This window comes from Ailuropoda melanoleuca, chromosome 6 (assembly GCF_002007445.2).
Source record: "Ailuropoda melanoleuca isolate Jingjing chromosome 6, ASM200744v2, whole genome shotgun sequence".
Lineage (NCBI taxonomy): Eukaryota > Metazoa > Chordata > Mammalia > Carnivora > Ursidae > Ailuropoda > Ailuropoda melanoleuca.
Window position 1 is genome coordinate 64,513,338 of NC_048223.1, and position 16,078 is coordinate 64,529,415.

Consider the following 16,078-nt stretch of genomic DNA (forward strand, 5'->3'; position numbering starts at 1 on the left):
TTGAATAAGTGAGGTTTAAAATAAATCTCTATCAGCAACCACTTGATATGTACTGCTAAAATCTAATTGAGTAATGAATTAGCCATAGTCTTGTGGATTTGTTGATTTGCATTTTCAGGTTTGCCTTTCATGGTGGGCTTTTACAGGTAGCATTCAGGTACATTCCAAATGCCAAATATCAGCCTTTGTTGGTTTTAAAAGCTAGATGAGCCACAAGTATGCCCATCACTCTAACAAGGCACAAGCATCCGAGTTTTCATCTAGCCTCACCAAAAGAGGGCCAGTAAAACAAAGACTAGAAACAACCCCAAAACGTCTGATGGATACACAATGGGTTCAGTTTTAGATATATTGAATTTGAGCACCTAAAGGTACAAAGGGGTTAGCTATGTGGTCACAAAAGAGAGAACATGGGTAAGCTTGAAGTCATCCCAGTAACTAAACTTGAGGAGACAGGTGAGCTTGCTTGCTTGGAGACTACCAAGAGGGAAGAAACAGTATCTCCAAGGTTAGGATGGGTGAAGAAGGAATGAGGACAGATGAAGAGGGATTCTGGGATGAAGTAACTGGCCAAGTTACTGAGTGGGGTGTGGTTGGCACTCCAAGTAGGCTTCTTAGTGCCAGCTTCTGTGGATAGCCACCAGAAACATCCGGGGTCTAGAAGGGTGGGAAATTTGTCACTGTGAAAGCAGGACTAGGTTTTAGGGCAGGTACTCTGCAAGTCTAAGAGCCACCTTGCCATCAAGGATAAAAGCACAGGATATAGGAGCACCTGGGTGGCTCAGTCAGTTAAGCACCCAACTCTTGGTTTTGGCTCAGGTCATGATCTCAGGGTCATGAGATCGAGCCCCGGGTAGGACTGTGTGCTCAGTGGGGAGTCTGCTTGAGATTCTCTCCTCTGTCCCCTTTGCCCCTCCCCCTGCTTACACATACTCTCTTTCTCTATCTCTCTCTCCCTCTCCAATAAATAAATAAATCTTAAAAAAAAAAAAAGAAGCACAGGATATAAGCTCAGAAACATCTAGATTCAAGTCCCAGTTTTGTCATATGTGTGACCTGGGACAGATTGTTCAATCTTTTACATTCTGTTTTCCCATCTATATAATGGGAATTCATGCAACAAATATTTATTAACCATCTACTGCATGCTAAAGCCCTTTTTAAGGGTAGGATGACAACAGTATCTATCTCATAAGTTGTTCGGAGGATTAAAAGAAGACAAGGAATCTCAAATGCTTAGGACAGTGCCCAGGGGAGGGGACATAATAATCCACCAATGTTAGATGCTGTTATTTTGTATTTACGGTGATATCTTTTACCTAGTTAGGGAACTTACGATAGGAGTTGGCTGGGGTAGAGAAAGATGAATTCAGTTCTGAATACACTGACTTTTTGTCATCCAGTGGAGGTGCCCAGTAGGCCCTCAAGAGACAGAATCTAACTGAGTTTGGTCTCAGCATACACCTCCCAAAGGCTGCCTTCTACAATGGGAGGCAGAGCTGTGAGCCTCATTTTCATTTTGAAGGCTTCAATGCATTGATTTCAATTAATATGAATGGCTAACAGATTAGGCCACTAGGTTAACTGAGCAATGAAAAATCACAAAATTCTCGTAAAACCCAGAAACTACATGGGTCAAGAAGCCTCACTCAACTCAGATCTAAACTTATTCCTTGCCTCTACATTTTTTATTACAATTTTCTAATTAATTTTTCCGCCAATAAATACAGATCCAGGTTTTAGGTTTGTGAGTAGTTCGTGTGTGTGTATGTGTGAATTTTTATTTACTGCATGATTACTGTAAGAATAGTCAAGTACATTTTTTTAAGTAAGCTCTACACCCAATGTGGGGCTTGAACTCACAACCCTGAGATAAAGAGTCACATGCTGTACCAACTGAGTCAGCCAGGCACCCCTGTGAGTAGTCCTTAAATTAAATTTAATCCCATCCCTCTTGTTCCCTATAAAATTATAAGAGGACAATTTCAGAATTTTTTTTGTTGAGTCATTGCAATTATACCTAACATACGCAACACTTTTACCAAGTAAACATAACATTCAAATCATAGAAATGCCTAAATACATAAATCTTCAGTGTATATTGATACTGATTATCTTATAAGTCCAATCATAACTTATAAGCAGTTTCATAATAAACTTTTAAAGATTTTTTTTTGGTATTTTTATAGTCTCATTGGTAAGAATAAGGAATAAATGACAGCTAGTTAAAAAAAAAAAAAGCAGTATCAACAAAGGCTCAACCAAAGGAAAATCATAATGTCATTTGCCTAACATTTTGTTTATACTATATACTATTATATTATATTAACATGTTAGTATCATTTTGGGAAGAGTAAACAGTTTGAACTCACCCAAATTTTCAGTATGAAAATAACAGTCAATAAATTTAAGTGCCTAGACAAAATTAAATATCTTATATATATTTTAATTTCATATCATAACTAGCTTAGCAAAGTAAAGTCCCAAGGTAAAAGGATAGAGGCAGTAAAGACAACTAGAATGAATGGAGATAAAGGATGACAAAGTGGCAAGGTTGTGGGTGAGAAGGAGAAGCAGCCAGAAAGCTGTGGGGGAAGAAGACACTATGGTGGTAGGGATGGGTGAGAGGGAAGGAGGGGCAGGCGACAAAGATTGAGTTTGCACTGAGGAAAAATGCAGTGAACATCAACTTCTAGCCCATGAAAGATTGAGGTTATCAGACATTAGTGATTTCTACCTTAAATCAGAACTGTACTGTGGGCTACAGTAACATGACCTACACTAAGGACAGATGCAAGATTTCCAGATCCTGTCATAATGAGAAAGGGAAGAAATCCATGCTTTGCTTTGTTTTGGAACAGAACATCTGAAGCAAGAATAATTCATATTTTTGGAGGCAATTTCTATACAGCACCAAACCAAATGTCCAATTTGGGGAGGAAAGAAGAAACAATCTTCTAGACAAATCTACCAGGTGATTAAATGGATCTTTGCACTTTATTTTCTGATTATTCAAGACTTATCCCTTTGCTTATATGCATACTACCAAAGAACAGTTGAGAAATAACCAAGGGAAATAGCCAAGGCCAATGAACAATTTTTTCCCTCCCTGTGTCACAGAAGTAGCGCCAAATGCTCAGATTACAGAGCTCTGCTCGACTCGAGTTGGGAAAGGGCAACTGTCGTCCATGAGAATGTCCAAGATTTGGAAGCACTCTCCTGATACACAGAGAAAGCTGGATGCTGTGCTCTGATTATTTTTCAGCCTAAACAGCACTCCAGGTCTTCTAGTTAATTCCTGCACAATTGACCACCTCAGTGGTACAGCTGATAAAAATCAGCTATTAAGATAACCAGCTATTTTTGAAAGCACTTTCATTTATAAGGAGATGTACTTTGCAAAGCAGAAGGAAAACTGAATATACAAAGCAAATGGGAAGACTATTGAAGGAAATTCCAATCTTCAATGTGGGGCTGTATCTTTACTAGGCTCATCCAATGTCAGTTAGGAAAAATTAGTCAAAGAAGTTGGTCCAAGAGCTCCACAAAGATAGAGCCACAGGAAAGTATGATCCTCAGGGGACTGGAAGAGACAGTGGAGGCTATTCACCCTGGGCTTAGGAGTGGCAGGGTGGGGGCATCCAGAACAGTGTGAGATGCCAAGTGTCTGGGCATGCCATTGGTCACTTCCAGACTGTACTTGTCATGAGCGTGGAAGAAGGAATAACCAGAAAGGTTTTAAAATGACCATAATATATGGGAAACTGTGTACAAGGGAAAAAGGGTATATGAAAACTCTCTGTACCATTTGCTCAATTTTCTATAAACCTAAAACTTCTTAAAAATAAAATTAATTATTTTTTTAAAAATGACTATCAACCTACTAGTTAAAAGCCTGAACTCTTAAGTTAGAGATCCAGACTTGGTCTGAGATGCCACTTGCTCCCAATTGTTATGGCCTTGGCCAGGCAAGCCTCTTCTAACTCAGAATCCTCATTTGTAAAGTGTTGTAGCAAGGACAAATGGGATAACTTGTTACCATAGTCCTTGGCCTGCCTTAGAAACTGAATTTAAAAAATCTTTTTAAAAATAATCATCTGGCATTTTAGGCTATAGGACTGTTTTTTTCTTTCCTTATAAAGTAGTTATAGAAACAACCTCAGAGAATATACTGTCATCTATGAATTTTGAAATCATTAAAAAAATACTTTCCTTAGAAAATAAGGAGTTAATGTGAAGCTCCCTCTTTCAGATACTATGAAGACAGTTATAAGAGCATCAGAGAAAAATTATTAACAGCAAAGATCGCATTCCAGTCAAGTTATGTCAGAGGTTTAGCACAGGATAGATTTTATGGTAACAAATGTAGTTCAACTTTAATAGGAGGTAATTATTCAACCATCAGCTCTATAGATTATTGCTGTTATAAATATCTTTTGCTGAAGGGAATTAGTGTAATGTCAATCATACGCAAGACTCCAGAGGGGAACCTAAGGAATGAACAGTACTAATGGAATTTCCACACCTTGAAAGTAGTTAGAATTATGGCAGTAGATAAAAGCAAATGTAAGCATTATCAACCAGAAGAAAGGCAACATAAGCTCTGACTATGGCAAGAATACCCAGCTTTTTAAAAAATAATAGCTGACATTTATTGAGCATTTACTAAGAGGGATGTGCTAAGTGCCTTATATGTATTATGCTACATTATTCTCAAAATAATCCGAAGAAGTAGAGATACTATTCTTTCTTTCCCATTTTAAAGAAAAGGAAACTGATGCACAAAGGGATCAAATCACCTGTCCAAGATCACTCAACCTGCACATCAAGTTCTGCAAAGAACTATGTTTCTGAATAAGGAAGAGCCAATGAATGTAATTTCTTTGGGCTTTCAAGAAGTGCATGGCATGGTTTTTTATATTAGAAGTTATTTAAAAACAAAACCAAATGATGACTGAGCTAAATGTTTTGCAGTGGATTACAAAATCCACTTAACAATATGCAGCAAAGAACAGAGTTGAATTAATATCTTTATGATGGACATGTCACAACTAATGCTTGCAAATGGATCCTGGATTAATCTTATTTTACATTTCAAAAATGACATGGAGGAGGAAGTAGAGTCGTGAGTCTGAGTTTGCAGATGATATTGATATTTTTCAAAGAATAAAATGCTAAGCAACCACAGGAGCAGCTCACAAAGCATGAGGAGGCCCAGTAGTGATGGATGACCTTCAATGTGAGCCAGCAGGCAATGCAGCTGGAGAAAACTATCCATGGACTCTTAATAAGCACTAAACTATTAGTTGGGTAGGGAATGGGATTTTTGGAGTTCTAATGGAATACAGTGATATGACATAAAATCCAAGAAAAGAGTATGCATCTCTAGGAAGGGTTTAGAAAACAATCTGACATGCATAATATTTTGTAATTAATAAAACCCCTCATGCCCATATTTTTTAGGTATTCATTTTTTATTGAGATCATTATCATACGTAGTTGTAAGAAATAACAGAGGGATCCCTTGGACACTTTGACAATTTCCCCTAATGGCATCATATTTACAAATAAAATTCTATTTGACTCCATCTGGAATACACTATGAAGGTCAGGTAAATGCATATCAAGAAAGGCACAGGGTTCTAGAGATGGTTTAGATCACAGGAGCTGAAATCACTATGAGAGGAGGGGTTGTAACAGGTTAATCAACAACAAATCTAGGTCACTTTAGGTTGACAAAACAAAGTCAGGGGTGGATAAAGAAAACAAGACTTTCAAAACACATTAGTAGAGTGTATATACGTTGGCTATGGACTTAATTTCAAATTCTAGGGTATTAGAACTATGGTGACTTAATATTTAGACTGGATAGCAAATAGCATAGTGCAAAGCACTAAGCTATGGAGTCTGACTGGGGAAACCTTTCCCCTCCTCCCATTACTTCCCAACCTCTACCACTCAGCAGCTATGGGAACTTCAGAAGTTAACTCTCCAAGCTTATTTCTTCATCCTTCATCTGGGGATTATAATGGCACCTACCTCATAGGGTTGTGAAGATAAAATAGGAAAACCCAGGTAACAATGTCTGACACAAATGAAAATGTCATTATTAGCTAATGCTGATGTTATGCAATTGAAAGCTTTTAAAGGAGGGTTTCTAAACCTTGGCACTATTGACATCTTGGACCAGATAATCCTTTGTTGGGGCAGTGGGGGTGGACATAGAGGGCTCCTGTGCATTGTAGGATGTTCAGTGGCATCCCTGGCCTCTAACTCATTAGATGCAACACTTATTTTCCAGCTGTGATACTTAAAATGTCCCTAGGTATCACCAAATATCCCCAAGGCTAGGGAGGGGGTGAAGTGGGCGGGTGGATGCAAAAAAAAAAAAAAAAAATCAACCCTGGCTGAAAACCACTGCTTTAAAGGAACTAATTGAGGACAGAAAGATGAAGTACTACTTTCCACGGTGGTAACCATTTCTTAGTTAAAGCAACAGGTGGCACATACTGAAAATATAAAAAGTTTCAGAAAGCATTTAGAAATAACATACATACATACACATAGACCCATAATGAACAAAGTTTCTAAATTATATTTAGAATTGTGTGCAGTTATGAGGTTGAACTAATGGAGACCCCTTCTTACTAACTTTCAAACAACGTGTGGGGCCACTTCCAGACAGTATGAAACATCAAGTTAGGTGGATAACCCACCTACTAGACACTTGAGATGCCCCCATGTTCCAGAAAACTATTTATAAACTCCACCTGCAGCAAAAACACATTCCATGGCACCCCCTAGAGAAACACCAGAGCACTGTGTTCCAGAAAGTGTTCCTGAATCTCTCTACACCTCAGAATCACCAGGGGAACTTTTCAAACATGGAGATTTCCAGGCCTTATCCCTACATTTTAATTTTGCATTTTAGGGTGGAGAGCCCAGACATCTATCTGTAAGTTTAATAAGTCCTTCCAAGTAATTGGGAACATCTGGTCAAGTCGACGGGGTCTTGCAATGTGAGAGAGAAGGTCAGGTTCTCTTTAACTTCTGCCCCATCTTGACTTGGACATCAGAAAGAGATCTATATACCATGCAGAATTCTTTATGGAGATAATTATAGCCTATAAATAGATATATTACGTTAGTTCTCACTAACGATCAACATTAGGAACAAAACTCTTACCCAAATAGAAAGTTTGAAAACCGAGATTTTACAATGAAAGAATTACGAACTGCTGTTATTTCTAGTAATAAGTCTTCAGTTATCTCTGGTGACAGCTTTTGCTACAAACTCCATACTATCAATCACCCATGTTCAGACAGAACAGGGGTTACTATGTCATGCGGAACAAACAGTCCTTCTGCAAACTTTGAAAATGACAAGCAGTTGAAAAGACAATGCTCATTCCATTTTCTACTCAACAACACCAGAATAGATCCTTACTAAAGCAACAGAGGAAGCATTTGCTTCAGCTTTAAGAGACTATTGATGCAATTAGAGGGATTTTGAGCCTAAGTAGGAGGGGGTTTCCATCTCAAATTATGCAATTTGCAACCTACAGGTAGGGTGACCAGCCATCACAGATTCCCTTGGACTGAAAATTTCCCAGCATGTGGGACTTTCAGTGTTAAACTTGGACATTCCTGGGCAAACCATGACAACTGGTTACTCTATGTACAATCTTACAGTTACCTTGCAGCTGGTTCCCTAGCACTTTTTTCTAAGGGCCTCTACATCCCTCAGATCTGTCTCTAACCCTTTTCCATGTCCCCATCCCACACACTTCTAGCCTGAGGACTTGGGTGCTTGAGCACCTTTCTTCTCCTAAAGTAAATGGACTGAACTGACTGGTCACAGACCCCAAGTTATAAGTCCACATTGTCCAGGAAATTGAGACGAAGCAGAATCAAAGAGAACCTGAGAGAACCTGACCTTCTCTCTCCTAATTCAAGACACTTAAATAATGGTTCCCACTACTTGGGAGTGTTTATGAAATATAAAGGTTACAGGACTTCCACCTCAGACTGTCTAGAGATGAGGACTAAGAATCCTCAAATGTGAAGAGCTTCTTGGAAATTATGATGTGCAGGAAGTCTCACCAACAATATTCAGAACCCAGAGCTCTTCCAAGGGTGCCATGAGATGTGTTTTTGCTGCAAGTGCAGTTTATAATTGCATTTCCAGAATGGGGATGCATTTCAGATATTTTACTAGGAAGGACTGAACTTTGTAACCCATAAATCCAAGTTAAAACCCAATACTTTGATCTCAAGAGACCATCATTTCAAATGCCTGCACACTTTACTTGTCATGCCTTAATCGAGTCTAAGGTAAGCTTGAAACCTATTTAAGTCAGATCGATTATATTTATAAATGTTTGCCTTTAATAGTGAATTGGTAGCATATTATACCCAGATATTCCGGTAAAAATCACCTGTTGGCTTTGTCTTTGTTATACCAATTACTGACATCAAAAATTACTAATTGAATATTTATATACCTGTAAGGCTCAGGGCTAGATACTAGGCTTCGGGAAGGAGGAAATTTTAAGTTATATAATCTTTTATTGACTTATGGCCATCTGTACTAATCTCATGTGATCACACTCTCAACAGGGATTTTTTACACACATAAAAATTAGTTTCAAGGTGGTCAAAGATCATTCCAGAAGTCCGTTCACAGTCCCTGAGCCTTTAAGATGAGCAAACATTTCTTCTTTCTGAGTAACTGAAATAAATGATCAAAAAAATTAATTAATTAAATTTTTAAAAAGAAAATATATGACCTTCCTATAAACACTCATCTTGGAAGCCAATGAGAACAAAAGATCCCATAAATTAATCTTTGATTCCAAATGCCTGTCACTTTGGCAATATCCCTGCCAAATGAAGAGACTGAAAACATCTAGTAGGTAGTTTCCAGACTGTGTCAAAGGGTTATTGGAAAATTGGAGAAGATTTGTGTCAAAATATTACGAGGTCCAATACAGGGGCTGGAGCTTCTTCTCTCTTAAATGCAGTCATTTTGGCTGCACAAGACTCCTTATTTATAAGCTCTATAAAGGTGAAAAAAAATCAAATTTTATGGATTTTATTTTTGAAAACTTGCCAGAAATATTTGTCTAGTGTGTGGACACACACACACACACACACACAGAGTGAAAACCTCTGTTTTTCATAGATTCCCTTGGAAGGCCTCTGGGACTCCTCAGATTCACCTACATTTTGGAAAATTCAGCATCCAACCCACAAGCCTCCTCTCTAAGGAGCCTTCTGTCCATTTCTGCCATTTGACACTTAAAACAGGACGTATCTGGATCAGTTCTTTGATATGGGCAATTCCTACATAAATTCAGTATTTTTTCCCATTATACAAGGAATGTTAATATGCTTTTTCAAAATCCTGTCCATCCAGAATGAGAAAATGCAAAACTACTCTTGACCTTTGGAGAATATAAGACACATATACGCACATGAAAGTCATGACTTAAAAAAGAAAAGATATATCTATATCCAATATGCAAATATTTTATAACTCTTTGCCAGATACCTGTGTATCTATACAGAACATCAGACAACTCAAAAGTTAATTTGTATCTGGCTTAAAACTTCGTTACGTGTTTTATATGTTGTTTGTTGGGTTTGGTGGAAGAAGAAAAGTGTGTCTAATAATCTGACTTAAAACTCTAATTGGATTGACACTGGGTCCTGCCCACTTTTATTTGCCTTTCATCAAAGCACAATGATCAGCAGAGCAAGAGGAGTGCACCAGGAAATAAGGACAGCCAACTGGCCATCTGCATCAATGGGGAAATAATTTACCACTTACTAGCAGGGTCACACTAGGCCTCAGTGTCCTTACTTATTTCACAGATTAGTTTAAGGATTTGATATAAAATATATAAAGTACTTAGAACAGTGCCTGGATCACAGAAATCTTCAATAATAATAAAGCTACTAATTGTAGCTACTATTAGCCACTATTATTAATATACTTAATAAACACTGGAGATGATGGTTTTATCTACTTAGACCATATGGATTTGTTTTAAGCAGTAATGTCTTAAATGAGCTGTTAATAATGACACTGAAATATATTACTTTTTAAGTCTCTTCAATTCCTGGAGATAAAGGACATCTCATGAAGCAAGTTCACCTAAGCCTATTTCTACCAGCCACCAGAAACCAGTCTGCCACCCTCTGACCTATCTGGGTTATAAAAGATAAGCTGTGCTCTCATTTCTACTCATATAAATTAGGTTTCTTTCCTAAGTCTTTCTGGGAGCATTAATCTGCCTTCTGCTTACTAGCCAACCTACCATCCCTGGGGTTAAAACCAGAGAAACCAGCAGACAAATGATAACCAATTTTGAGACTTTTCATCACAGAAGTTAATGTGAAAAAAAAATCGAGACAGAAAAAGACAATATAGGATCAGAATAAGCCACAGCACTCACCTCCACTTTCCCTACGTTGATGAATCATCTTACAAGCAGGTAATAGAAGAAAGCAAGTAGTAATGTTACAACTCTCCCATCACTGAATACCTCAAAAATACCATGAGTATCAAGACAGTACAGGTTATCTACATCCAGTCATAGAAAATAAGCTCCCACTTGTTTGTCACAGGAAACCAAATAGGAATTCCTTAGGACCAGGAGTTGTGGTGAGCGTTTTTCAGCTGACACCTATTTATGTGTAAATCTGATGCTGGGCCTCCAGCTGGAGAGAACACTCTACACCAGAACACGCCTTAATTCCTCCTGCTCCCTCTCAGCTCCCCGCCCCTGCAACTCAAACACCTCTTCAGCTTTTCTGTGGCACCAGGCATGGTTTCCCACAGGAGGCCACGTTAAGCCACAAGAGGCTGAAGTATCCTGAGAGTGCAAGTGAAGACCTGTCCCCAGCCCAGCCTCTTACCTGCGGCATCTGCGCCTTCCACAGGCGCACTGTGGGTCGACGCCGGGGTTGGGTCCTTGAGTCCGTGCACCTGAGCAGCTCCTTCCTGGTTCGTCAAAAATGCAGAGCACAGATCAGTTTCCAGGGCTTGGAGCTTCAGCAGGGAATTCTGCCAGCAAAAGCAGAACATCGGGCTCGTTAAGTAACTGCCTAACACACAACGGTGAGTCCGCAGCTCCGCAAAGCCTGGCAGAGTGGGGGGAGCTCAGCCACAGCTGCTTCAGGCAGAGCTGATTGTGCCAGAATCAGACACACAGTATTCCACATGCAGCCTCAGTTTCTGCCTCATTTCAATCCCAACGTATATGGCTTTATATGTCACACATGGGACTGGTGATTTCGTCAGCAGGAGACGCTGCACCAGGAGAGCCAATCTGAGATGGTATCTGCTTCCCGGGTGCTTGAGGCTTTACGCTTTGCAAGTGTTTCATTCACGGTGCTGACACCAGGAGCAAGTGACATGAGGCCCCTCCCAGGCTACCATTCATAAAAGCCAGCATCCCTCAACCACGAGGACTGCGGCAGACCGCAGTGCATAAAGAGTTACTGCTGCAGAGGCCGCCTGGCATCTGGGAGGTGCTGCTGGCTCCCTGATCGACATCTGTCTCGGGGAGGGCAGATGCATGCAGGTATGTGTGTCTTCTGAAGTGGCTTCTCACACACGGGCTGGCTAGAGCTGCCTGGATCAAAAGCGGAGTGGAGGGAGCAAGGGAGAGCGCCTTGGTCACGGAGTGTGACCCAGCCACTGAGGGAGAAGCAATTTCTTAGCTCCCAGAACAACCCTCTCCCCACCCCCTTCATTTCTCATTTAAATTTCTCCCATGATTCTTAATAAGAGCAGACTCATACAGACTGACGCACGTATCCTGCCATGATGCAGATGCCCAGCTAATTCACTCCCCTGACCAGGTGAAAGTGAGTCACACCCCAGGCCTTGGCGGGCTGCCATTCCCCTGCATCAGGAAAGCTCTGCAGGCCTCAGCAGCTCCTCCAGCCCCAGGGTCCTGGCAGGGGTGGCCGCCTGGAGTGGCACCATTGACCCTGTGCCTACCATGACCTCCAGTATACGCATACTTGACTCACACCCCACCCTCCACAGACCCTACTCCCCAAAACCTCCATACCCCACCACCACACCCTACTCCACACACACACATGCATCCTTATCCCATGCACACCCTCATACCCTACCCTACCTCCCCCCGTTCTCCACACCCTCATGCCCAACCACCATACCTTCGCACTACTTGCACATACAATTAACCCCCAAATAACCCCATATACACTCTCATTCCTCCCTTCACATTCACCTTTTTTATCCCCTACTACACACATGCACACCTATACACACACACAGAAACACCCTGCCATTCACACACCACACATACACCCTCACACTCAACTCCCACTCTCACATCTGTTCGGAACACACACACATCCCTACCTGCATATATGTCCTCACACCTTACCTCACACAGTGCCTACCTCCAACATCTCTTCACACCGAACCCCTCCTCTCACGCAGTACCTATTCCTACACACATACCGTCATCCATGCTGTTGATGTGAGTAAATACGAGTGTTTTGAAAACACAGCAGTGTTTTCAAAGAGTGTCACTGCTAAATGGGTTCCAGATGCTTCCTCTGCCGTGCTCAGAGATGAAGGCACACACCTCCTCTGTGCTCAGGGGCTGCTGACAGCCCACAACTCAGATGAGGGATCTATCTAATATCAGGTCCCTTTTTTACTGCTCCCTCCTCCTTTCTGGGATGTTCTCCCAGCAGCTGAGTGTGGAAGTAAGAGCCTGAGGTTACTGACAGGAGGTACAGAGGAGCAAGGGGACCAAGTTTCTGGAAAGAGTTCTAGGCATCTGGGAGACAAAAAGAACAATTCCAGACAAGCTTCCTACTGGAGGACTTTGGAGATCAGAGTGACCTTTCAGAAAAGAGCAAAACTATTCAAAAAATTAGGAAATGATGACATGAGAATGTAAAATGGTGCAGCTGCTATAGAAAATAGTATGGCATTTCCTCAAAAAAATTAAAAATAGAACTACCATATGATCCAGTAATTCTGCTATATACCCCAAAATAATTGAGACGGGGACTCAAGCAGATACTAGTGCACCTACATTCACAGCAGTATTATTCACAATACCCAAGAGTTACATTATGGACTGAACTGTGTCTTCCCCAAATTCATATGTTGAAGACCTAACCCCCAAGGAAACTGTATTTGGGGATGGGGCTTTTAAAGGGAAAATGAGGTCTAAGGGTGGGGTCCTAATTCAATATGATTGGTGTCATTATAAGCAGAGAAAGAGACACCAGGGATGCATACACACAGGAAAGGCCCTGTGAGAAAGTGGCTGTTGGACACCCAAGGAGAAAGGCTTCAGGAGAAACTAACTCTGCCAGCACGCTGATCTTGAGCTTTCAGCCTCCAGAACTGAGAAAATAAATGTTTGTTGTTTCGGTCACCCAGCTGTAGTATCTTTTTTTTTTTTTTTTAATGGCAGCTCTAACAGAGTATTGGCAGACTAATGGAAGGAAGGAAGGAAGGAAGGAAGGGGAAGGAGTGATGGAGGGAGGAGGGAAGGAAGGAAGCCCCTCCCTACGTGTAGAGGAAGGACGTGGAATCCACTGCTTCTTGGAGACTCCATGTGCCCTTACATATTCTACAAAGCAGAAGAGCACATGTCGGCTCTGCTACCTTCTGTGCATCTGACTTTGGGCAAGCATCTTCACTATTCTAAACCTTAGTTTCTTCATGTATATATATGTTAAAAAAGCAATAGTAACAGTGGTACCTGTCCTCAGAATTAAATGGAAGGCACAAAATGCACTTTGTACAGCAGCAGCCTATGGCAAACACTCAAGGACTGAACACTGGCTTTATTATGAGTTATCTCCACACCCCAGAGGCCAATGGGCAGAGCTCTGATCATGTGTGAGGCCAAACGCTACACCAACTCTGAGGCCTTCACTCATCACTTTATCTCCCAGGGCCACTCTCTGCGTCTGCCTATAAATGGCCTGAGACTGGATGGCTTCTAAGCTCCCTTCCGACTCTAAAGGAAGGAAAGCAAACATGCGCATACACCAAGGATGGTGCATAGAGTCTGGCACAGTGTGGCTGCTTAGACAGTGTTCCTGGAACTGAACCAAGTCTTCATGAAACACAAATAAACACCAAAGAATTTCATTGCATAGGAGTTTGTCAGCTCACATTCAAAGGCCTCTGAACTCCCACAGGGGGTGAGGTATAATACTGAGACCCAATTATGGCTAGAAGTAGTAATTGGGTTGTCATCCATCTTCCTCTCCCACCTCTCCCTCCCTTGTACTCAGACTGAAACAAAAACAGAACAGAGATTTGTCAAAGGAGATCCATCTGCACGGCTACTTTATTCCTCTCTGAGATGAGAGATAGGAATAAGCTTAAAGGAATGGAGAAGAAAACAAGTGGCACATGAAACAGGAGAGAGAAGATGAAGGTCTCAAGGTATAAGACCACCTCCAAGTAGAAGGGAAAAAATAAGCTGCTATAACTGAGCCCAAGAAAGCAGAATGGAAGAAATTCTACAGACCAGCTGTCATCAACTATATTCCTTCCCCACCCCAAACTGACCCATTACCTGAAGATGACCTGTTGTTCCTCAACACAGGAATGGACAGTGGGGACTTGGACACCCTGTGTGGGATGAGCCTATAAAGGGATACCTCTCCTGATGACCAGGAAGTCCAGGACAAGGGTGGGAGTGGGGGCTTTACCTGTGAGCAGTCTATGCCACCGTCACATGTCCTTCCAGTGGGGAAGAGAAAACATCCAGCCTGTCTCATCAGGGCTGAGCCCCACAGACAAACCCTTGAGAAGGCCCATGGACAAGTCGCACTGCACATTGTGCCTCTACAGAGATGGAACACCACACATGCAGCTCCTAGGCTCTGTCTGCTTTTAATGCACAAAGAGTTGCACTAGGCTCTGGTGAGACTGATATCAGCCCCTTCCTTGTGGGGCTTCCTGTATAGTGAGATGGCCAGAAAACAAGCAAACAAATCAAACAATAATGACAGTTTCTACTGTCAGAGGGTGATGGAGGAAAGAAACCATAAGCCCAAGGAGAGAGTAAGCACTTGTTTAACTCTGATCATGCCTGACTTAGTGACCTTTAATGCAAGAACATGCTTTTCCCCTACAGAAAAACTAAGGGTAGTAAATCCCTGAGGTCTTGGTGCTACCTCAATGCAACCCTTCTCTGGCTAGGAACTCCACTCCCTATGAGGCTGTCCCAGCCCATTCCTCAGAGCCAGCCTGCTAGCGCATTCCCAGACTTGCATCCCAGGTCTCCATGAATGGATCTTCGGGATCTGCAGGAAAAGGGAACTAAGGCTGCTGGATCCTCTAAAGAACAATGGCTACCTCTCCTTCCCAGCTCTCCCTTCTGGATATGAACGACACCAAGGAGAAGTCTGTGAAACCTAGGTGTGGCTTTCTAAAAGCTAATTTTTCTCTTTTACATAATGGAAAATATGCTACTTGTTTTAGAAAATACGCTACTCACTTTTCTCTGCTATGCAATTACCAGGTCCTTCTTTAGTTGGGTTGGAATGGAGAACACCCACACAGGTTGGGTGGTTAAATACTATTTTAAGGTGCCTTTGTCTGTAATTCACCAGTTGCAGAGCAGGGACAGCTTACTTTTAATTTCTGTGAAGAGGTTTAGTGGCCCTCTCATCCTTTTATCTAAGAACTGTATATAGATTTTCTATGATGATATGAAGATCAAATTGGATATTTGCTCAAAGTTGGGGATACAACTGGATCCCCAAACATCCCCAGTTTACTTACCATTCTTATTCCCTAATTTTAATGTTTTCCATGTATATTTCCTCCATTACCCACCTCCACACCCCCCACACACTACCCTTTCTTTCCATCTGCTTCCTGACCCCACTTCCCTAGGCCTGATTTAGCTATAGTTGCCTCACAGTCAAATTTCTATCAAACTCTTGAGCCAGTTTTGATTACCTTATCTAAACAGCACTCCCAATTTCTCTGTTAACATCTTGTTTATTTCCTTTCTAACACTCACTATAATATGTAATTTCATTC

General features: G+C 41.3%; 1 protein-coding gene across 6 annotated transcripts in view; it reads right to left on the reverse strand.

Moving 5' to 3' along the window:
- The window catches only part of FAM13C (family with sequence similarity 13 member C), a 136,728-nt gene that overhangs the window by 27,432 nt on the left and 93,218 nt on the right, over positions 1-16,078 (reverse strand). For all 6 annotated transcript variants that reach the window (XM_034662536.1, XM_011216922.3, XM_011216918.3 and 3 more), the window contains one exon: positions 10,924-11,071. In XM_034662536.1, the coding sequence (XP_034518427.1) occupies positions 10,924-11,071 (148 nt within the window). The remainder of the gene's footprint in view (positions 1-10,923; positions 11,072-16,078) is intronic.